This window comes from Triticum urartu, chromosome 6A (assembly GCF_056163025.1).
Source record: "Triticum urartu cultivar PI428250 chromosome 6A, HENAU_Tu73, whole genome shotgun sequence".
NCBI classification, from domain to species: Eukaryota; Viridiplantae; Streptophyta; class Magnoliopsida; order Poales; family Poaceae; genus Triticum; species Triticum urartu.
Window position 1 is genome coordinate 110,789,846 of NC_141878.1, and position 23,381 is coordinate 110,813,226.

General features: G+C 44.6%; 1 protein-coding gene and 1 long non-coding RNA gene across 3 annotated transcripts; one reads left to right on the forward strand and one right to left on the reverse strand.

Annotated features, from left to right (window-relative positions):
* The first annotated feature begins 4,084 nt into the window (after positions 1–4,084).
* On the forward strand, positions 4,085–9,377 carry LOC125513258 (TCP-1/cpn60 chaperonin family protein). The gene is made up of 14 exons (XM_048678325.2): positions 4,085–4,252; positions 4,388–4,645; positions 5,545–5,670; positions 5,769–5,972; positions 6,136–6,305; positions 6,389–6,524; positions 6,602–6,718; positions 6,833–6,952; positions 7,039–7,137; positions 7,220–7,309; positions 8,039–8,120; positions 8,223–8,311; positions 8,405–8,479; positions 9,017–9,377. The coding sequence occupies exons 1-14, from the start codon at positions 4,238–4,240 to the stop codon at positions 9,107–9,109; spliced, it is 1,674 nt and encodes a 557-aa protein (XP_048534282.1). The 5' UTR covers positions 4,085–4,237; the 3' UTR covers positions 9,110–9,377.
* A 10,591-nt stretch (positions 9,378–19,968) lies between these two features.
* On the reverse strand, positions 19,969–23,162 carry LOC125514408 (uncharacterized). Of its 2 annotated transcripts, XR_015607518.1 has the most exons (3): positions 22,587–23,160; positions 21,022–21,199; positions 19,969–20,935 (listed from the first exon to the last, which is right to left on the reverse strand). It is a non-coding gene; the product is annotated as an uncharacterized LOC125514408 (long non-coding RNA). The 2 variants fall into 2 exon arrangements; XR_007286429.2 differs by having other exon boundaries at positions 19,969–21,199; positions 22,587–23,162.
* Positions 23,163–23,381: the final 219 nt, after the last annotated feature.

Consider the following 23,381-nt stretch of genomic DNA (forward strand, 5'->3'; position numbering starts at 1 on the left):
ATCTATATACTTGGTAAAGGGTGGAAGGCTCGGCCTTATGCCTGGTGTTCTGTTCCACTCTTGCCGCCCTAGTTTCTGTCATACCGGTGTTATGTTCCTTGATTTTGCGTTCCTTACATGGTTGGGTGTTATGGGGACCCCTTGACAGTTCGCTTTGACTAAAACTCCTCCAGCAAGGCCCAACCTTGGTTTTACATTTGCCTCACCTAGCCTTTTTTCCCTTGGGTTTCCGGACCCGAGGGTCATCTTTATTTTAACCCCCCAGGCCAGTGCTTCTCTAAGTGTTGGTCCAACCTGGGCGATGTCCGGGGCCCCCTGGGAAACCAGGGTCTATGTCAACCCGACGTCTGGCTCATCCGGTGTGCCCTGAGAACGAGATATGTGCAGCTCCTATCGGGATTTGTCGGCACATCTGGACGGCTTTGCTGGTTTTGTTTTACCATTGTCGAAATGTCTTGTAACCGGGATTCCGAGTCTGATCGGGTCTTCCTGGGAGAAGGAATATCGTTCGTTGACCGTGAGAGCTTGTGATGGGCTAAGTTGGGACACCCCTACAGGGTTTTGAACTTTCGAAAGCCGTGCCCGCGGTTATGGGCAGATGGGAATTTGTTAATATCCGGTTGTAGAGAACTTGACACTTAACTTAATTAAAATGCATCAACTGCGTGTGTAGCCGTGATGGTCTCTTTCCAGCGGAGTCCGGGAAGTGAACATGGTTCTTGTGTTATGCTTGAACGTAAGTAGTTTCAGGATCACTTCTTGATCTTTATAGCTTCTCGATCGTGCTTTGCTTCTCTTCTCGCTCTCATTTGCGTAAGTTAGCCACCATATATGCTAGTGCTTGCTGCAGCTCCACCTCACTACCTTTTCCTACCCATAAGCTTAAATAGTCTTTATCTCGCGGGTGTGAGATTGCTGAGTCCTCGTGACTCACATATACTTACAAAACAGTTGCAGGTGCCGATGATAACCGTGCAGGTGACGCAACCGAGCTCAAGTGGGAGCTTGATGAAGATCGTGTTTGTTGTGTTGTTTCGTTTCCAGTTGATCAGTAGTGGAGCCCAGTTGGGGCGATCGGGGGTCTAGCATTAGGGGTTGTCTTTCTTTATTTGGTTCCGTAGTCGGACCTTGATTGTATTCTGGATGATGTAATGATATATTTATGTATTGTGTGAAGTGGGGATTGTAAGCCAAGTCTTTATCTCTTTCTTATTCAGTACATGGGATGTGTAAAGATTTCCCCTCTTGCGACATGCCTACTATGCGGTTATGCCTCTAAGTCGTGCTCTGACACGTGGGAGATATAGTCGCATCGTGGGTGTTACAGTGCAGTAGATGCTTGCAACTGGATCTTTCTAGTTGCATATGGAGTGTTAGAGACAAAGAATATTGAGAGTTGGACTTGGTTCTTCCAGAACTTGAAAGAACTAATAGGCACCCGGAGGGATTGGTTATTCATACCGATGCCTGCAATCTTTTCTTGTTCCTTTTCAGCCAAGGTAAAATTACAAAAGGATAGCAGATAGAGGTGCATCACCCAGGAAGGCGAAAGGTGATACACTCTCAACTGGTGGTTCTGTAACTGGAAGCAACCATATTAGCAGGTCTTCCTCTCCTAAGGTGGCAGATGCAGCTAGGAGCACTAGGAGCAAGTCCAAGCTATCTTCCAATCCTGCATGCAACACTAGGAGCAAGAGGGGGAACTTGTTGTGAAAACGGTGAGCATTCCTTACTGGAACCTGCATGTAATGTTCTTGTTGGTCCTGAAACATGCTTAGTATATTGTTTTCTGTACTGTACTACTTAGTAATGTTGTTGTTGGTCCTGGAACATGCTTAATATCTTGTTGTCTGTACTCTACTACTCGGTAATGTTGTTGTTGGCCCTAGAACATGCTTATTATCTTGTTGTTGTTGATCATTGCTTATTGGGATTTGTTATTCACCATTGATTGTTCATATCATCACACTGATGGCCACAAGATCAAACTAATGCCCACAAGATATAGTTCACATCAACAAGCTAAATTTAAAGCATTTATTTCGCAACATCAAGCTAAATTCATTATAACATGCACAAGATTTAGTTCACAACATCACAAAATCACAAGATCAAATTGATGCCCACAACATATAGTTCACAACATCAAGCTAAATTCAAAGCATTAAGTTCACAACATCAAGCTAAATTCATTACAATCTCACTGACTAATATGCATTCTTTGAACCAAACAAATAGGACAGAAGGCAAATGCCCACAATTATCGTCATAAATGCCCATGTTTCAATATGGTCATGCATCTTCTTCAACTCCGACTTTAGCTTCTTCTTCTTCTTCTCTTTGAGCTGTGTCACCCTCTTCTCTAAACGATGAGATCTGAGCCAACTTGCTTCTAGACCATCAACAAGTGACTCAAATGCACGCCCAACAAGATCTGAAGGAGGAGGGTCAACCCAAACAACCCATTCACATTGTTCAGGAAGCTACAACATCAAAAACCATCAAAATTAAATCTCTGCACCAAATTGAAGCAAAGCAGAGACATCAAACAAATTACATCTAACTGGCATCCAAGAAAACGTCTCCCCGTGCTTGCTCCTCCCCAGGTGACACGGCGAGTGGGAACGAGCCCGTGCCCGGGGCACCGATGCTTGGAAAGATCCTCAAGGCCGCAGTAACTCGGATCCGGCATGTCGAACTCGGACGGGAACTGCACTGTACCGCCCCCGTCGACCTAACAACGGGCAAATCCCCAGCTTGAGCTCGCGGAACCCTAATGAGAAATCCACAAGGGACAAATCCATGAAAGAACTTACCTCTACAGCGACAGATGAGCTCGCGCACGACATGCCAGAGGTGCACATCCACGAGCTCCAGAGCGTGGCCTCACTCCCCGAGCTCCAAGTGCGCCGCCAGTGAATTGCCTTCCACCCTGTTCCTGGCGCTTCTAAGAGGTGGAAGAAACAGAGTGCGGGGATAAGACACTGGGCCCACATGTAAGAACCAGGGGCTAAAATGTCCAAAAGACGCCCATATACCAGTCAAACCTCATTGACCTGACGGAGGACCCGGAGGGGGATTTGTGTAAGGGACACAGACGGAAGAGGGGTGTTTTTGAGCATACCAGAAAATTAGGGGCAATGCCAGGTGGTGGCTCAAGTTAGGGGGAGAAATGAAATTGCCCCAACTTGAAAGTTTATAGAAAAAAATCTAAAAAACAGGATGTTAAGAGGGTGATGTTCTATTGCCATGCGAAATTTCAAGTTCAAACACATCACCAGTCATTATTCATTGCAGAATTTGTTCTTTTCATAGCTCGTAAGTGGTAATGCGTCTTATCTTCAAAATTCCAGATGCTAATAGAACATATCACTCTTAACATCCTGTATACCTTTGAGTTTTTTTAACCTTAAAACATCGTTTTCACGTGGTTTTCATCGATTTTTCACCGAAAATTGATTTCCATGTGATGTTCTCTTAATTAGAAAGCCCTTACATATAGGGTTGGAGAAAAAAACCGTATACCTGTCAAAGGAATAGTACGTGTGCCTGTTTGTGACAAGTTTCAAAGGAGATAAATGATTCAGAAAATTATCACTACCAAAAAATATTGAAAATGCATGCTGCACATCTTATTCAAAATGCTAAATTACTGTATTGTTCTTGTGACTAGAGCATTTTTTTTGAGCATCAGTACAGACACAAGCGCTCATATACACGCACATGCACTCACCCTTATGAACGCACACACACACACCCTATCCCTATGAGCACCTCCGAGAGACTGAGCCGGCATATTATCTTGAGATTTACGAAGTCACCGTAGGCGCCTCGTCGTCGACGGAAACGTCTCCTCCCACTGAAAGCGCATCGCCGGAAATCCTGAAATAAATTCAGGAATAATGCGAGTACCAGGATTTGAACCCTGGTGGGTTGGAGATACCACTGTCCACTTTATGTAGCATGAAAAATGACACAGCGAAAGTTGTCATACGAAATGACGTGGCCTCATCGAGGCCGCTGAAAGCAGTAAAATCAAGGGCTCACATCAGGGCAGGAGCGAGTACTAGAAGGCTCGGCTGTGTTTGCTTCGTGGGCTTTCAGACGGACCTCGCAACCTAAACCGCAAAACCCTTTTCCCTCCTCCCCCCTTCCCTCTCGGCCTCTTTCTTCTCGCGCCGCCCAGATCTCTCGCCCCACTCCAAACCCTAGCTCCGCCTCCGCGCAGCCACCAGCCATGTCGTCGATGATGGTAAGCTCCTCCCCCGCGGAACCCTGATCCATCCGCGCCGCGCCGCGCCGCCGCCTCCCCCTCTCTCGCAAGCAAGCAAGCTTGGGATCGATCCATGGCTCTGACCCGTTCCCGTGGGGTTTCCGTTTTCCGCAGCAACCGCAGATCATCCTGCTCAAGGAGGGGACGGACACGTCGCAGGGCCGCGCGCAGGTGGTCAGCAACATCAGCGCGTGCACGGCGGTGGCCGACACGGTGCGGACCACCCTGGGCCCCCGCGGGATGGACAAGCTCATCCACGACGACAAGGGCACCACCATCTCCAACGACGGCGCCACCATCATGCGCCTCCTCGACATCGTGCACCCCGCCGCCAAGATCCTCGTCGACATCGCCAAGTCTCAGGACTCCGAGGTATCCATCCGTCTGCCTGCTGTACTGTTGTTACTCGCTGTTGTTGTCACAGAAATAACGCCCTCAGTGTCCTCTCCTTGATGCATTTCTGGTGCATTGGGGCTTAACGCTGTTCGTGCCTTAGATAAATCGAGTCTATTACGTGCATACGGCTGCTCTGTAGACTGTAGTTTGATCTTGTTATTGTACCAAAGCGTGTTTTCTTGTTTGCAAATGGAACTCTAAATAAATCCTTTGCAGCATTGCCAGTGTTATTAATCCGACTAGAGTAAATTCGTTAAAATGCAATGGTCTCCTCTTTGATCTGGGGACTGACTAAAACTATTATCCCCCGTCATTCAGCTCACAGTTATCCCACGGATGAACCCTGATATCCACCTGGAAGATGTGAAATACCCAGCTCAAACTATTGATTATGGGCATCTGATGCCGCCACTGGGTGACATACTGATATCTGCTGTTTGAACTCAAAATTTGTCCACACAAAAGGTTATTTTTAGCTTTGGTTCGATCAACATTTCTCATGTTGTATATTTGCATGGATGTACTTTATATTGCAATCTGTGTACTTGTTTGTTTTGATTTTATCTTCTCTGATGTTCAATTGCTTCCCTGTTAACTAGAAATTAGCTGTGAACTACAAGGAATTGCTTTCTGACTTTCCTACCAGCGAATCTATTTCCAGTTTTCAGGTTATGCCTTTCTTGCAATGAGTGCATTTTTTAGAATTGGTGGTTAATTACTTGGTAGTAAGAAGTGAAAGTGTCATGAACCGCAGCAGTTGCTTTTTACCGCTGGTCTTAATTTCTACCACAGCACTATCTGAGTGACCTATTAGTTTTAGCCTTTATTTTCTTGTTGGGCCGTTTTAGTAACATCAGTTTTATTGTTTACTTCAGGTTGGTGATGGCACAACTACAGTGGTGCTTCTTGCTGCAGAATTCATGAAGGAAGCTAAACCTTACGTGGAGGATGGAGTGCATTGTCATAATATAATCCGTAGTTATAGGAGCGCTGGCAACATGGTCCGTGACCACCATTAATTTTCTATCTTTTGAATGGCCGAACTTTGACTTGCCTGTAAACTCTGAAGCTGATTCTGTTAACCTGAAATTTGCATCAGGCGATTGAAAGGGTTAAAGAGCTCGCAGTCAGCATAGAAGGAAAAAGCCTGGAAGAGAAGAAATCATTGTTAGCCAAGTGTGCTGCCACAACACTCTCATCAAAATTGATAAGCGGAGAGAAGGAGTTCTTTGCTTCTATGGTTGTGGATGCTGTCCTTGCTATTGGTCATGATGACAGACTTAACCTTATTGGAATTAAGAAGGTAATTTCCAGCAATTGTCACTTTGGTAGGATATATGCTTTTCTTCTACTCATCCATACTTCAGTCTTCCAACATGCTAGAAATGACATTAGTGTATAACACTGAATTGGTTTCTTGCTACAAGATATTAAAGCTTGTCATTGTGATACATTGGTTGAATTAGGTTCCTGGAGGTACCATGAGGGATTCCTTCCTTGTCAATGGCGTTGCTTTCAAGAAGACATTTTCCTATGCTGGATTTGAGCAACAACCAAAGAAATTCCTGAATCCAAAGATTCTTTTGTTGAACATTGAGCTAGAGTTGAAGTCTGAGAAAGAAAACGCAGAGATCAGGTAGATAGCTTCATTCAAGCGTGTTTGTTGTATGTGTTCTCCATATGTACTTATGTTGCCTTTTGTTTCCCCTTTATCTGCAGATTATCAGACCCTCTGCAGTACCAATCAATTGTTGATGCTGAATGGAACATTATTTATGACAAGCTGGACAAGTGTGTTCAAAGTGGTGCAAAAATAGTTCTGTCACGGCTAGCTATTGGTGATCTTGCAACACAGGTATGCTCATCTTGTCACGTTTTTCAGCTATTGTGCAACATTTTGTAGCCTAACTAAGTTCACTTTCCTTTTTACAGTATTTTGCGGATAGAGACATTTTCTGTGCTGGTCGCGTCACAGAAGAGGATTTACAACGCCTAAGCTCAGCTACAGGTGGAACTGTTCAAACTTCTGTCAACAATGTCATTGATGAGGTACATACCTATTTGTGGATTGTTTTGGTGCCTGTTGGATATTGAGCATGTTCGGATTATGTCAGTTGCTGGCATGAAAGCTGATAATGTTTATCATTATTATTTTGGTTGAAGGTCCTTGGCACATGTGAGGTTTTTGAGGAAAAGCAAGTAGGCAATGAAAGGTTCAACATATTTAGTGGCTGCCCTTCTGGTCAGACAGCAACTATTGTTCTTCGTGGTGGTGCTGACCAGGTCTTCTATCAATATCATATAACCTCTTTTTAATCAAGTTCATAAACTGAAGGTAACTATAACTAAGCTATTTTCCGCTGTTCTAGTTCATAGAGGAAGCTGAAAGAAGTCTCCATGATGCCATCATGATTGTGAGGAGAGCTGTTAGGAATTCAACAGTTGTGCCTGGTGGTGGTGCCATTGATGTATGTTCACAAAGTAACTAATCAAGCTAAAATAATTCAACCTGTCATACAACTTTAAGCTGATTTTGTTTATTTCTTGTAGATGGAGATAAGCAAGTATCTCCGCCTGCATGCACGGAACATAGCTGGAAAGTCTCAGGTTTTTGTAAATTCATTTGCTAAAGCCCTTGAGGTAAATCTTCGTGGCTCCTCTCTTCTGTTTTGTTCTTTCCTGAATTGTGTTTGTGCTCAAGGATAAGCTAGAATTGGTCCTTTTTTGTCTGTTTCTGGAGGCCATAACATTCTACTTTGGTAAATTTATGCTGTGTACCACACGCCATTGTTGAAAATTTCCATTGCTAGATCTCGGTTGACTTGTGTTGTATAGCAGGTTATTTCACATTTAGATTTTGCCAACAATCTGCTTGATATGAAGAGGCCATAATAAGTTGCAGGAGATACTTAAATATAGTAATTAACAAATAATGATGGTTTTTGGTTTGAGGGATCACCTCAACCGGGGATAGTTTTTGCTTCTTATAAGTGGTGAAGTGGTGATGGGCCAACCCGTTACATTCCCCCAGCCAAAGAAGTGGCCCATGTTTGCAGTTAGGGCATGATGGTGTGCTCACCATCTTGCATGTCACACCAAAAACGCCATAAGCTAGGAAGTTTGAGTCATCCATGGCCTTCCGGATGCAAGAACGTGTAACTGACGGAAATGTATATGACACATTTTTCTGAAAAGAACTTCTCATGAGCTGTTATTTGCTAACTTTTGCTAGCTGTTGTTCGTTTGGCCTATGCTGACACAGAAACGAAGCAATCTAACTTTGCGTCAATATACCTTGAACTGTAGGTCATGTTTAATTGTATGTTCCTGCCTGTGTTACATCTGCTCATTTTAAACAAACTTACGCAGGTTATTCCTAGGCAACTTTGTGATAATGCTGGATTTGACGCAACTGATGTGCTCAATAAGCTCAGACAGAAGCATGCAGCTGGTTTGTTCTCTTTATCATTGTTATGAGTTGCTTGTACTGTTATCTACAAAGTTGTGAACCGGCAAAGTGTCTATTGTCTAATGCAATTTTATGATGTACCAGATGGTGGTGCTAATTATGGTGTTGACATCAACACCGGTGGAATTGCGGATTCCTTCGCTAACTTTGTGTGGGAACCTGCAGTCGTGAAGGTAATTGGGCTTTTCCTTTTGGTTCTTTAGCATTTCTGTATCCTGATATTCTTATGCTAACTTGATGTTGACAACCTCGGTTTTTTTGTTCAGATCAATGCAATTAATGCAGCAACCGAAGCTGCCTGCCTTATTCTGAGTGTTGACGAAACAGTGAAAAACCCAAAGGTAAGAGCTGTAAATACCTAGTGGGCATTAGTGAAGCCCACAGAATATTTTCTGTTGTATCTGGAGTTGCAGCCCTCATTATTCTTTGCCAGTTCACTTTGTATGCTGCCTAACATGTTCATCTTGTGTACTAAAGTACCCTTGTGCTGAGGAGACTAAGCTGATTTTAAGGAAAAACGATAATATAAATGCATTCCAGTTAGGGATTAAAGGATCTTATATCTAAACCTCCATTTACCGTCTTAGTGGTACTACCAAATCGATTAAGCTCTGAGAAGTCGAGTGAGATCATATGATTGGTCTTTATATGGCACGACTAATGATCATGGTGGCCTTGTCCTAATCTATTGTGCTCTAATGCCTGTTTTTACCTTTTGGTACTTGTGTTCAGTTCTTGTATTGGCTACGTCTGGATTGCACTTTTGAGCAATAACTTTTCAGCACATAGTTAATATCTCTCAGCATCATGTTCTTTTGGTTTGTGTACATTTTACATCGCATTTACCTAACTGACATTTTTTTTGTGCCATGCCTTAGTCGGAGAGCGCGCAAGGCGATGCTGCTGCGATGGGCGGCCGTGGTGGAGGGGGAATGCGTGGCCGAGGCGGCAGGGGAATGCGCAGGCGGTAAATTCTAGTCAGCTCCGCCCTGTAACCTTATGCTGCCCTGGCGGGGTCAGATTTTGAGTTCCCTCTGTTCGGGCTGTTGGTCCTGGCATTACCCGCATCCAGGTTTTGCGGAATTTGTATGTCTGATGTGAGTTTCTAGTGTTAAGAATGTGCTAGCCTTTTGTTTGAGAACATGTAAGACATGGCAGGCGTGTGTTTATCTAGCGGTTACCGGTTGTGGTATTATAGCACGAACTATGTTCTTGTTTTGGTGATTTGTCTTTTTCCTATTGGTCGATGTGATGTTCGCGAGTCCTTGATTGCCTCGCTGGTTGAGAACTAACTTCGCTAACTTTTAACTAGCCGATGTTGATTGGCGTGTTGTTTGAAATGCTGATATCGGTAGTAGTAACGGTAGTAGTAACTGGAATTTCACGCACACTGCGTCAAAATGTCGACCCTTAGAAAAGAGGTCACGATCGAGCGATGACCTGGGCCCGGCTCATTAACAGAAGTGACGATCGAGCGATGACCTGGGCCGGGCCCAGTAACAGGTTGCAGCGTTTTTCGATTTTGGGAACCTTCAGAATTTCCAGGCCGGTTTTTTTCGTTTTGGGAACCGGTTTTCCTGTTTCTTTTTTTTCCTTTTTCCTTTTTTCTGTTTATTTTTTCTTTTCTTTTCCTTTTCTGTTTCTTTTTGGGCGTCGCTACGCGTCTTCCGGCGGATGTATTAGAAACATCCGCCGCATGGAGCATCGTCGGATGAGCGCCCTGACAGCCGTTTGATCTAACCATCACACGCGTGTGACCATCTCTCTACTTCCTGCAACAGCCTCTCAGTTTCGGAAACAGAATCCCTTCTCCGTCGTCCTTTCATAGCTCCGTCCAGCGCAGCGGCTGCCGCCGGCGCGCATGCCGGGGAACTAGTCCTTGCCGTGCTTGCCGGAGTTGCTGCTCCTCCTCCGTATCAGTCCCGCGAGTAGCTGCTAGCTCTAATCGAGCACGATGGCGGCGACCTCTCACACACGACGCTTCTTCAGTGTTTTCTGCAACCGGAGCTATGTTTCTGAAACATGCCTCGTGTTGCAATGTCTAACCATTCACTCTCTAATGTCGCGCGCTCCTGCGGCGCTACAACTTGGGCTATGATTCTGAAACAAGCCCCTTGTTGCAGGAAAAAAAACCTACACAACCGAAACATTTCTTTTTCTTTCTGAAACAAAAGATATGTTGCAGAAATCTTTTGAAACAAGACCCTAGTTGCAGAAAAAAAAACCTTCACCACCGAATATTTTTTCTTTCTTTCTGAAACTAGTTTTGCCTTGCATAAATCTATTAAAACAAGACCCTTATTGCAAGAAAATGACTCGTCGCGCGGGAGTGCCTTATGGCCAGCGTGGCTGCTTGATCAGGATTAATCTAACGGCTACGCAAGTGGCGGACACTCACGCACGCATCAGCCGGTTGAAAGTGAGCTTTTCCCTTTCTTTTTCCGTTTCTTTTTATGTTTCAAGTTTATTTATTTTTCTAAAGAATTCATGTTTTAAAAATTGTTTCAAACCTTAAAAAATGTTTGTGCTTTTAATTTTTTTTCAAATTTTAGAAAAATGGTCGTCTTTTTTCAAAAAATGTTCATAAATTCAAAAAAATGCATTTTTATTTTAGAAATTGTTCAGAATGTTTTTGTTCAAATTTATCAGAAATTTTCAAATAATGACTGGCATTTCAAAAAATGTTCTTATATTTAAAACTTGATCGCAAATTAAAAAATGTCCTCGTTTCCAAATTTTTGGTCACTTATTCAAAATTTGTTCGCTTTTCAATTTTGTTGGGATTTTTAGAATTGTTCTCTATTTCGAAATTTGCTCTACCAATTCAAAATATGTTCGTGATTTAAAAAAGGGCGACGCTACGCGTCCGCCGGCGGATTATTTTCAAAGATCCACCACCTTTACAGCCGTTTGATCTGGCGCATCCATCGGCCCGGCTCTTTCCTCATAATTGCAACAAAGGCAATGTTGCGGAATCGTTTGCACATATCTCTTGTTGCGGAAACTTCTGCAACAGATATTTCGTTGTAGATTTTTTCGCATTAACTTTTTTGAAACATGTGTGTCGTTGCAGACGGACTTTTTGAAACATTAGAATCATTTCCCTATATCTACACTTGTCAAGCAAGGGAGGCGGGTCACGAGCCGTTAGATCTGGGGCATCAAGCGGTCGAGCAACACCTCCGTCATTGCAACAGAGGTCTTGTTGCAGAATATTTCTGCAACAGAGGTCTTGTTGTGGAATGAAATTTTCCACTTTTTTGCAACATAGGTATTGTTGCGGAAGGAACTTTTGCAACACATGTGATGTTGCAGAAAAAATTGCAACGAAGATGAAGTTGCAGAAACACCGCCACCATTGCCGACCCATGTTGTAGCAACATCCATTACTTGCCATCACGGTTTGCAACTCTGTTGTTGCAATTTCAACAAGGAGACGACCGGTGATGGCTAGGAATGGCATGGAGGAAGTTGGTAGTGGCCGTGCCTTGCTCCGGTGCTCCGTGGCGGCCTACGGGCATGGTGGAGGCGATAGACCACAGGTGGCCACCATCCGCAATTACTCTGGTGCTCCGTGGCGGCCTACGGGAATTTCCAAACTCACGAAAATTATTTCGAAAGTAGTAATTTTTAAAACTAACAAACATTTATTGAAACCCATGAATATTATTTTAATTAGTGAATATTTTTGGAATTCGTGGCCATTTTTTAAATTTACAATTATTTTTGAAATTAGTGAACATTGTTTGAACTCAGGATTTTTCTGAACTTTCATTAACATTTTTTTGAATTCACGAACATTTTCTTGAAAGTCATAAAGATGTTTGAACTCGTGATTTTTTCTAAATTCATGAACATTATTTTGAATTCACGATCCTTTTTTGCACTTCATGAATATTTTTTGAATTCAGCAACTTTTTTTGATTTTATGAGCATTTTTTGAATTCACGAACATTTTTGTAAAATTCATGTTTTATTTGAATTTCTCAACATTTTTTCAAATTCGTGATAATCTTTTCATGTACTCCCTTAGATCTTATTAATTGTCGCTGACTTAGAACAAGTTCAGTAGAAAGTTGTATTAAGTCAACGACAATTAATATGGACTAGAGGAAGTACATGGACATTTCAAAAAATTCATAATTACTTTGAAATCCCAAACAATTTTACCGAAGCAAAAAACCAAAACAGAACAAAAAATAGGAGTCTCCTGCCCCTCATATGAGCCGGCCCAAAAGCGCCTGCCGGGGGATCAAATTTGCAAACATTTTTTGAAGTCGCGGACAATGTTTAAAATGTTGCTACTTTTTTTTGCATGTATAAACTCCGCCTATGTTGTCTCAACATAGCCGGTCCCAAGCCCGGGTAAAGGAGGAGGGTTGTGATAGGCTTGGCGAGTCAACGTAAAAACTCAGCCACTCTTATGGAGATGAAACCCAAAATATTTTAGTTGGGGCGTAACCCTCTTAGCGACGCGCCACATCGGAACCCGGGTGTGGTGGAAAATGGGGAAGGGCCGGGCCGTAACCCCCCAAGTGGCGCGCCGTATCTTGATCCAGATACGGTGGCAAGTGAGCGAGGATCGGGTAGTCGCATCCTTAGTGGCGTGCTACATCTGCGCCCGGATGTAGTGGAAAATGAGCAAGGGCCTTCGCATTTGACTCGACGAGTGCGAAGGGTAAGGAAGCTAGCCGAGCCTAGGAGGATTCACTTAGGTAGTTGGAACGTAGGGTCTCTCACAGGGAAGCTTCGGGAGCTAGTTGATGCAGCGGTGAGGAGAGGTGTTGATATCCTTTGCGTCCAAGAAACCAAATGGAGAGGACAGAAGGCGAAGGAGGTGGAGGATACCGGCTTCAAGCTGTGGTACATGGGGACGGCTGCGAACAGAAATGGCGTAGGCATCTTGATCAACAAGAGCCTCAAGTATGGAGTGGTAGACGTCAAGAGACGTGGGGACCAGATTATCCTGGTCAAGCTGGAAGTTGAGGACTTGGTTCTCAATGTTATCAGTACGTATGCCCTGCAAGTAGGCCACAATGAGAACACCAAGAGAGAGTTCTGGGAAGTCCTGGAAGACATGGTTAGGAGTGTACTGATTGGTGAGAAGCTCTTCATAGGAGGAGACCTCAATGCCCACGTGGGTGCATCTAACACGGGTTTTGAAGGGGCGCATGGGGGCTTTGGCTATGGCATCAGGAATCAAGAAGGAGAAGATGTCTTAAGCTTTGCTCTAGCCTACAACATGATTGTAGCTAACACCCTCTTTAGGAAGAGAGAATCACATCTGGTGACTTTTAGTAGTGGCCAACACTCTAGCCAGATTGATTTCATCCTCTCGAGAAGAGAAGATAGGCGTGCGTGCCTAGACTGTAAGGTGATACCTGGAGAGAGTGTTGTACCCCAACATTAGCTGGTGGTTGTTGACTTCCGCTTTCGGATTCGTGTCCAGCGGGATAAGCGTGCCAAAGTCGCTAGAACGAAGTGGTGGAAGCTCAAGGGGGAGGTAGCTCAGGTGTTCAAGGAGAGGGTCATTAAGGAGGGCCCTTGGGAGGAAGGAGGGGATGCGGACAATGTGTGGATGAAGATGGCGACTTGCATTCGTAAGGTGGCCTCGGAGGAGTTTGGAGTGTTCAGGGGAAGGAGAAGCGAAGATAAGGATAACTGGTGGTGGAATGATGATGTCCAGAAGGCGATTAAAGAGAAGAAAGATTGCTTCAGACGCCTATACCTGGATAGGAGTGCATACAACATAGAGAAGTACAAGATGGCGAAGAAGGCCGCAAAGCGAGCTGTTGGTGAAGCAAGGGGTCGGGCATATGAGGACCTCTACCAACGGTTAGGCACGAAGGAAGGTGAAAGGGACATCTATAAGATGGCCAAGATCCGAGAGAGGAAGACGAGGGATATTGGCCAAGTCAAATACATCAAAGACGGAGCAGGCCAACTCTTGGTGAAAGACAAGGAGATTAAGTATAGATGGTGGGAGTACTTCGACAAGCTGTTCAATGGGGAGAATGAGAGTTCTACCATTGAACTGGGAGACTCCTTTGATGAGACCAGCAAGCGTTTTGTGCGGCGAATCCAGGAGTCTGAGGTGAAGGAGGCTTTAAAAAGGATGAAAGGAGGCAGGGCGATGGGCCCTGATTGTATCCCCATTGAGGTGTGAAAAGGTCTCGGGGACATAGCGATAGTATGGCTAACCAAACTTTTCAACCTCATTTTTCGGGCAAACAAGATGCCAGAAGAATGAAGACGGAGTATATTAGTACCAATCTTCAAAAACAAGGGGGATATTCGGAGTTGTACTAATTACCATGGAATTAAGCTGATGAGCCATACAATGAAGCTATGTGAGAGAGTCATTGAGCACCGCTTAAGAAGAATGACAAGCGTGACCAAAAATCAGTTTGGTTTCATGCCTGGGAGGTCGACCATGGAAGCCATTTTCTTGGTACGACAACTTATGAAGAGATATAGGGAGTAAAAGAAGGACCTGCATATGGCGTTCATTGACTTGGAGAAGGCCTATGATAAGATACCGCGGAATGTCATGTGGTGGGCATTGGAGAAACACAAAGTCCTAGCAAAGTACATTACCCTCATCAAGGACATGTACGATAATATTGTGACAAGTGTTCGAACAAGTGATGTCGACACCGATGACTTCCCGATTAAGATAGGACTGCATCAGGGGTCAACTTTGAGACCTTATCTTTTTGCATTGGTGATGGATGAGGTCACAAGGGATATACAAGGAGATATCCCATGGTGTATGCTCTTTGCGGATGATGTGGTGCTAGTTGACGATAGTTGGACGGGGGTAAATAGGAAGTTAGAGTTATGGAGACAAACCTTGGAATCGAAAGGGTTTAGGCTTAGTAGAACTAAAACCGAGTACATGATATGTGGTTTCAGTACTACTAGGTGTGAGGAGGAGGAGGTTAGACTTGATGGCCAGGTGGTACCTCGGAAGGACACCTTTCGATATTTGGGGTCAATGTTGCAGGAGGATGGGGGTATTGATGAAGATGTGAACCATCGAATCAAAGCCGGATGGATGAAGTGGCGCCAAGCTTCTGGCATTCTCTGTGACAAGAGAGTGCTACAAAAGCTAAAAGGCAAGTTCTATAGGACGGCGGTTCGACCCGCAATGTTGATTGGCGCGGAGTGTTGGCCGACTAAAAGACGACATGTTCAACAGTTAGGTGTGGCGGAGATGCGTATGTTGAGATGGATGTGTGGCCACACGAGGAAGGATCGAATCCGGAATAATGATATACGAGATAGAGTTGGGGTAGCACCAATTGAGGAGAAGCTTGTCCAACATCGTCTGAGATGGTTTAGGCATATTCAGCGCAGGTCTTCAGAAGCTCCAGTGCATAGAGGACATCTAAAGCGTGCGGAGAATGTTAAGAGAGGGCGGGGTAGACCAAATTTGACATGGGAGGAGTCCGTTAAAAGAGACCTGAAAGATTGGAGTATCACCAAAGAGCTAGCTATGGACATGGATGCGTGGAAGCTTGCTATCCATGTGTCAGAGCCATAAGTCGGTTGCGAGATCTTATGGGTTTCATCTCTAACCTACTCTATCTTGTTTGGAACTAAAGGCTTTGTTATTGTTGTTGTATTAAACATACCTTACAAGAAAAATGTGGCGACGGTATTGCAAATGTTTAAAACAATGCTCCGCGCAAGACTTTGGCACAACAATAGTCAGACGGTTAGAATATCATATTTAAGATGGATCATATGGCATGGGAGGCAACCGATCAAGGGCTGGCTCCGATCCGTTGATACCTAACATGCCCCAAAATTGTTAGGAAACAATCTAATTCAGCTGGGCGTTAAATGTCTCGGGTCGGCCACCTCGAACGTTGGGTACATGTCCCGTGTACAGTCACTTCATTCAACGTGCACACATCCTTATATGTGGCTAGAGGTCTCCTGTCCACTCATTTCCTCCGCCCACGTAGGTTGCTGCTTCTTCCTCTTCCACTTTCTCGTGGCCTATGGACATGCCAAAGTAATAGAGGCTTGAGGGTTTCAACACCCCGTGCATCTACCTTGTACCACTTATGAATGCTCCAAGATCACCCCACAACTCTACATTCATGACCTCTTAGTGTTGTAGGACATGTGGCAATGTTGTGAGGGTACATGCCAGTGCTACAAGGCTGATGCTTGATGGAGCTCGATGCTGCAATCCCAAGCACGAGCTACTGCAAAATAAAAAAAAAACCGACCTACAGTAGCAGCACGAAAGAAAGACCCCGGCAAACACTTCCAAACAGCTCAGGAATTACTCGTCCCCTCGCCCCTCGCGTCGCCTCCCCCTAGGCGACGCCAGGGGCATCCAAACCCTAGCGCCGCAAGCCTCCTCTCGCGCCTCCCTCTGCCGCCGCCGCCGCCGGCGAGGACCGCGGGCCCGACGCCGAAGGCACCTGGGTGGGTGGACGCGGCAAGATCCATCAGAGGCGGCAGGGGTGGCCCTTCTCATGGGATCCGAAGGCGGCGGCTGGGGCGGCGATCCCTTGCCGTGCGGCGGTGGCCAAAGCGACATCTGCCGGTGGAGCGGAGACCCTGAGATGGACGGCGACGGTGGCAGCGCCCCATCCGACGGGGTGCCTGATCTGCGCGGAGATGGTGGCGGCGATGACTGCAGATCCAACTCCGATCGGATCCGCAGCGGGGTGGCCTTTAACCGACCGGCGGCACGTGGAGGGACCGGTAAGGAGACGTCGGATTTGAAGGAAATATGCCCTAGAGGCAACAATAAAGTTGTTATTTATATTTCCTTATATCATAATAAATGTTTATTATTCATGCTAGAATTGTATTAACCGGAAACTTGATACCTGTGTGAATACATAGACAAACAGAGTGTCTTTAGTATGCCTTTATTTGACTAGCTCGTTAATCAAAGATGGTTAAGTTTCCTAACCATAGACATGTGTTGTCATACCCATCCGTTAGCTTAGCACAAAAATATCAAAAATATTTATGTTATTATATCTATCAGATCTCACTTTCGTAAGTTGTCGGGGATATACCCCGCGATATGACCCGGCCGAAAATATGATCCGGCCGGACTTGACGGTTTACTTGAGACCCGGTTTGGCGATTCACTAGCGACCCGCCCTGATCAAACGGTTTACAAAGCAACCTGACTGAACATTATGACTCCCTGGTAACCTGGCAGGCGAGACAGACGGATGACAAGGCCCAAGGCCCAGAAGGCCGGTTTATGTTAATGGTGGGCCGGTTTAAGAGGAAAGGCGTGAGGAGTATTTACCTTACAAGGAGTTAAGACCCGGACTTGTATCCGGTTTGTATTAGAAGGTAGACTAGTCCTAATTCTAATAGGACTCCACATGTAACCCGCCCCTCTAACTTATATAAGGAGAGGCAGGGCACCCCAAGAGGACATGTTTTGATAAGTTAGGGTTAGACAGAAACTCAATAGCTCTTGAGACAGAGTTCCCTTGTAATCGTGATCATCATCATCAATATCAATGAAGCAGGACGTAGGCTTTTACCTCCACCGTGAGGGGTCGAACCTGGGTAAAACCTCGCGTCTCTCGTTCCACTCAACCCCTCTCAAGCTACACATAGATGCGTTGGCCTCGCGACTAAATCCTGACACTAAGGACATCTGCCGTAACAAAATCACGACAATTGACGCCCACTGTGGGGCTCACGCACGGTAGTGTTGAGTTTTTGAAGGGATCTCTCATAAAAATTGAGAAGCTCGCGGTTGATTAGACGAAGAAGAAAAAGAGGCTCGCAGGATAACCCGGCATAGAATAACTTTGGGCAGAGCCGGATCGCTGGGCTTATGTGTGTTTGCTGCCGCCGTCCTCCGATCCGCCGAGACCGGTAAACGTTTGTTCCCTGTACAATTAAGAAATCTAAACCAAATCGATTTTGATGTTCTGCTGCAAGGCGCCAGGAGCAAAGACTAAGACTAAAAGAGATGAGATCAGACAAAAAAGACATCAATAGATACAAGCCACGCTTGAGATGAGGAAACATGGAAGTCAAAACCGACAGCGACCTGGACCTCGTTTTGGCCTCTTTTTTGCTGCACCATGGGCAGCGCTCAGCAGCCGCAAATCCTGAGTTGGCTAATATTATTAAATTAGATCTGAGGCGAACTGCTGTCACCCCCGAGCACCATAGGGACCAGTCTGGTCTGATCTTGTTAAACTAGATTTACCTTGTTCTCCTCTGGGCCGAGCCGCCGAGGGTCACACAGAAGATGCTGGCCCTCTGGACCGACCCGTACAAGAATTAAGTCGCCAGGCGCACCTCCACCACAGACTCACCTCGTGGCTGTAGTGTGCCAGTACGAGGCAAATCAGGAATCCACTGCTATTAAACAATTCAGCCATGGAGCATCAATCAAGTGAAAGGTGGTGCATATACGCACATCTTAAATGAGATTAGTAGTACTCCTTGACAACTTGGGGTAACAGTACGAACCATTACTTGGATCAATAAAGAAAAAATCAAGGCTGTCATATCAACAGAGCTCACACCAACATCGCCACATCGGTGCCGTACGTCGCCAGGTCCGGCCAGCACAAACAGGCCAGAGGCCACGGCATCACCTACCCGCGGAACGCTGTCCGGAGAACACATATGCCAGCATGTAAGGATACTAGGGTCTGGGGCACGCCCACGGCGTGCCTCTTGGGGCGTATCTGTGCGCACTTGTATTGCTTGATCACCTCATCATGTCCTATGCAACCATTTTCACACGTTTACACACATTTGTCTTCTACTAATAGCAGACTAAGAGTTGTTAGCATGACGTTATGGATTCCTCATAGAAGATGGAAATTTACAGTGTTGAATGGAAGAAAATAGAAAATGGCATTCATTCTGTTTAAAAAGAGATAGTAATAAATATAATTTATAGAATCACAGTTCTATATCCGATGAAAAAGAAGCCTTGGTTGTTTTAAGGAGACATCAACACTATATAGCAAAACAATCCGACGGTTTGTCTCTTTTTGGGAGGATAACAGTTCAAACTATTACAGCATACCGTCCACTCTAAAAACACATAAATATAAGTTAGTACATATTAATTAATTAACACAACTTCCAACTGCTAGTCTTCCTTCAGATTGCATGGTGGTTCAAGTCCCAGCCTAGCGAGCTAGAGACTGTGTAAAGAAGTTGAACACCACGGCAAGACACCTCAATTTACAGATCTCACATATAAATAAGGCGTAGTGCATCTAGTCAACAACAAAGTTGTTGTTCTTGCAAGAACGGTTTGCCTAATTTTTAAGTTCCCAAAGTTTCTAGGTTTACCTAAAAGTAACACCACACTGAAATCACTTGGAAATTAAGAGGTGGAGAAGGAGAGGAAGGAAGACGAGGAAGATCTTACTAATTGTACAGAGACGAAATGCATCAGACAATCTAAGTTGCAAATAAAAAAGTTAACACATTAACTAAAAATACAGAGAAAGGCATGTGTTTTCCCCAGCCTCACCCTTGTTGGGGTAAACAACAGGGAGCAACAACTCACTTTCACACAAATCCATAATGTGTAGTATCTTTTATTACAACAGACATCAGTTGGAAGGAAAAAAAATTGTCAGACTTGCCAGTGGCGAAATTTGTAACCTAGACAAAGGATTGCTAATAACCTACTGGTGTTTGAAAACTGTCAGCGTCATCCTGTGTATCAGATATACACCCACTCTATCCAATTTTTCAGAAAATTCTCCTTGAATCTAGTCATATAGCAAAGATAAGAGGTCTAAAGACTTGCAGAACCAAAATACAGAGGCAGTACTGAACATCTACCCAACAATGACACACTGCCAACACTATGTGTAGGACATAAATTGATGCTTGGTTTCATAGTTGGAATTTATTACACCAACAGGTAGGTAGGTGCAGAACTCCGGCCTTAGATGGAGATGCTGCAAGGTACAGGGAATGAAGAGAATCTATTCTGATAACTTGTAGAATACCTCTGGAGAAGGCCTCTTGATAGTGTGCAACTTGATCTCCATATTCCTCGTCATGGAACCAAATAATTAACTACCACATGAGCATACACTCAGATCAAGAAACATGTGGGAGTCTAAAGCTAAATCATGGCAATTATCCTACGACATTCATGGCAATTATCCTAAAGCTTGCTGACACAACCCCAAAGAAGTTGCCATCTGTCAAGACAAACAAGCATGCAAGTAAGAAGATATAACACATGTACGCAGAATAATCCAGCATATTAGCCAAGGAATAACCAAGAAACTACTAACATGTAACTTCACATGCATCAACAAGGTGTGGTTTGGAGATCTTAGTGGGCAGACAATAACAATATCTGTTTCTTACTATATAAGCAATAAAATATCCAATATAAATATGTATTTGCACGTATATTCAACAGTCTACCAGTCAATAGTCACTTTCTGTACACTCTGCATCAAACAGATCAAAGTGAATTTGTTGATTCTCTATCATGTATCTAAAAGATAGAACCATGAATGAGTTCGGCTTCGGGCCTCTGCATTAATCGAGAATAGGCAGCCAAACAAGCTTCGTTGGATATCACCATATATGTTGTCGCTGCAAATTCTTTAGTGAGTCCCAATAGTTTAGAGTAAGAAGCAGATGAGTAAGTAAGTCGCATTACTTTGTGTTTGTGAGCCGGCGAGTACTACCTGCTGTAAAGAAATATAAGAGTGTTTAGATCACTACTTTAGTGATTTAAACGCTCTTATGACTTCACTGTATTTCCCACTGCCTACTTTCCGGACGCCTTCTCACTGAATGGGGAAGAATCATCAGTAGATACAACTGAGTACATAGCTAAAAGAACAAGATATTTATTGAGTTTCACTCCAAAATTCACCTACTAAAAAGGTTCGAAGACTTCTGTAAATTTTTTTTGAAACAACGTCCAAGAGAGGATTCACGATCGTGATACCGATCGAGGGTCATACAACTATTGTTTACACGTTTGGAAGCATGTGTCCAATTGAGCATTTTGGTTGGTGCAACTCCATTCAGTTCTCCTCAGAGCAACCTCCCTACAGAGATATCAAATATTAAATGGTCTCCATCAATACTAATTTCCAGGTGTTTAGTCTTTTAGAATACAGTTCTCTGGATGCACCCCCAATCAGCATAATTCTATATATCATTCCACTAACAAGCACAACAGCTCAAACAACAAATATTGGAAGACAATCCAAAATAGCAAAACACTCGTCAATAATATTCAACAATAGCTCCAGTCGGATAACAAAGGATAATATGATCACAGCCCGATGACCAAGGGTTTAAAATCTTTTGACAACATATATTCCTGAATTTCTGTGAATATCCAACAATGGCAAATATTGACAAAGGATTGCTAATAACCTAATGGTGTTTGAAAACTCTCAGCATCATCCTGCAACTTGCTGGATCAGATATACACCCTCTCTATCTATTTTTTCAGAAAATTCTCCTATAATCTAGTCATAGCAAAGATAAGAGGTCTAAAGACTTGCAGAACCAAAATTCAGAGGCAGTACTGAACGAATATGAATGAACCAACAACAACTCCAGTACAAACTTCAGATCTAAAGAGTACCTTAAATTGAACCCGCTGGGCACTGGAATTATAAAACACAGGTGCCAAACGTTTTACAGAAAAGAAAATCGTGGGCGGAATCCTTCCGGGTTAGGGCCGGCGATTAGGCTGTGTGGCGAGCGGTCGCGAGGGGAGGGGAGGCAGGATAGCGTGCAACTTATGAGTTGATTAGTCTCAGGTCTATGTTTTGTGAAGTTTGATCTATGGACTGAACAAGTGCAATAGGTTTTGAAATTTTCTTGAATCATTAGTTCGAAACTATTTCAAAAGAGAGTTTAAAGAAATGAGGTTAAGAGAGTAGGCTAAAAAAGAGGTTTAATTGAAGCATTAGACAGAAAATGATGTTTTGAGCCCAGGTTGTACCATAGCAAGAAAATGCATGTTGTGCCTGAAGCCGTCAACCCTTCAAACTTTTCAAATACCAGTTAAACTCACTATATCAAGATCATTTTTCAAATATCAGTTAAACCCACTAAATCTCAGCACTGCTAACAGAAAAAGTGAAGAACTCACTGAAGGTCCTAAAAATGCTTTCACCAGAAGGAGTAGGACCGTGCAGCACAAACATTATTCAAGAAGAGTGTGACCATCACAACACTGAATCTTCTCTGTCAACTCTACACATCAGAGATTGACGACAACATGGTTTACTGGTAGTGGAAATGTAAATTTAATATATATACTTTGGAATGCACCAGAATTCAGCAACTGATCCCTTACTGAAGGCATCATGCCATCGACACCATCATATGAATCAACACCAGGGTATAAATACGCAGATGAATCGGTCTGACAGAAAAGGAGACGACAGTAAGACATGGACGGGTTTCGATTACTACCTCGCGGCGGGAGAGCTCGGTCTTCCAAACGGCCTCCCTCTCGGCGACCCCGCGTTTGCGCTCCTAATGTAGCTGGCATCTCCCGCTCCTTCATGATGCGATCCTGGATGTCCACGTTCAGCGCCTTCTGCAGCTCCTTCACGAACCTGTCCATCAACGCTTTGATCCGCACCCTATGCTCCCGGACCAAAACCAAGAAGATCTGGGGAGATGAGGCTGGACGGGGTGGAGCTCGCGGCCGGAGATGAAGAGGGCACGAGCGCAAGTGAGGGTGGCAGCGGCCACCGTGGACGAGGACGGAGTGAGGAGTCGGAAAGGCGGCGCGTAGCGCTAGCGCCGGGCTTGCCGCCGATTCACCTCGTACTGCAACGTCTCGTTGACCCAGACGCCCCCGCTCCACCGGCCGCTGCCACCATGTTCCTGTCCTCTCGACGGAGGAGCGGGCGCCGAGGGAGCTGGGAGCCTGGGATGTGCGGACGGCGGCAGAGGCAATCCTAGGTCCGCCCGAAGAAGAGGAAACGAGGAGAGAAGAGGGGAAGGTTGTTTCGTGAGGAAGGGAACGCGCCCGACCAGTCGCTCCTCTTTTCTTTTTATCTTTAGGAAATGTTAACGTCCACGCGTGTGGGCGTTCATCATCTCGACCACACGCATCCATCACCGTCCAGTACTATATGCACGAATCTTGATATAATCTGGCTGATTTTTTGTGCCATGTAGGACAAGGCGTGTGTGTGGTGTGTGACATAGTTCGTCCATACATCCGTTTTACCACACGGAGGAGCCGGTGTGTGGGCG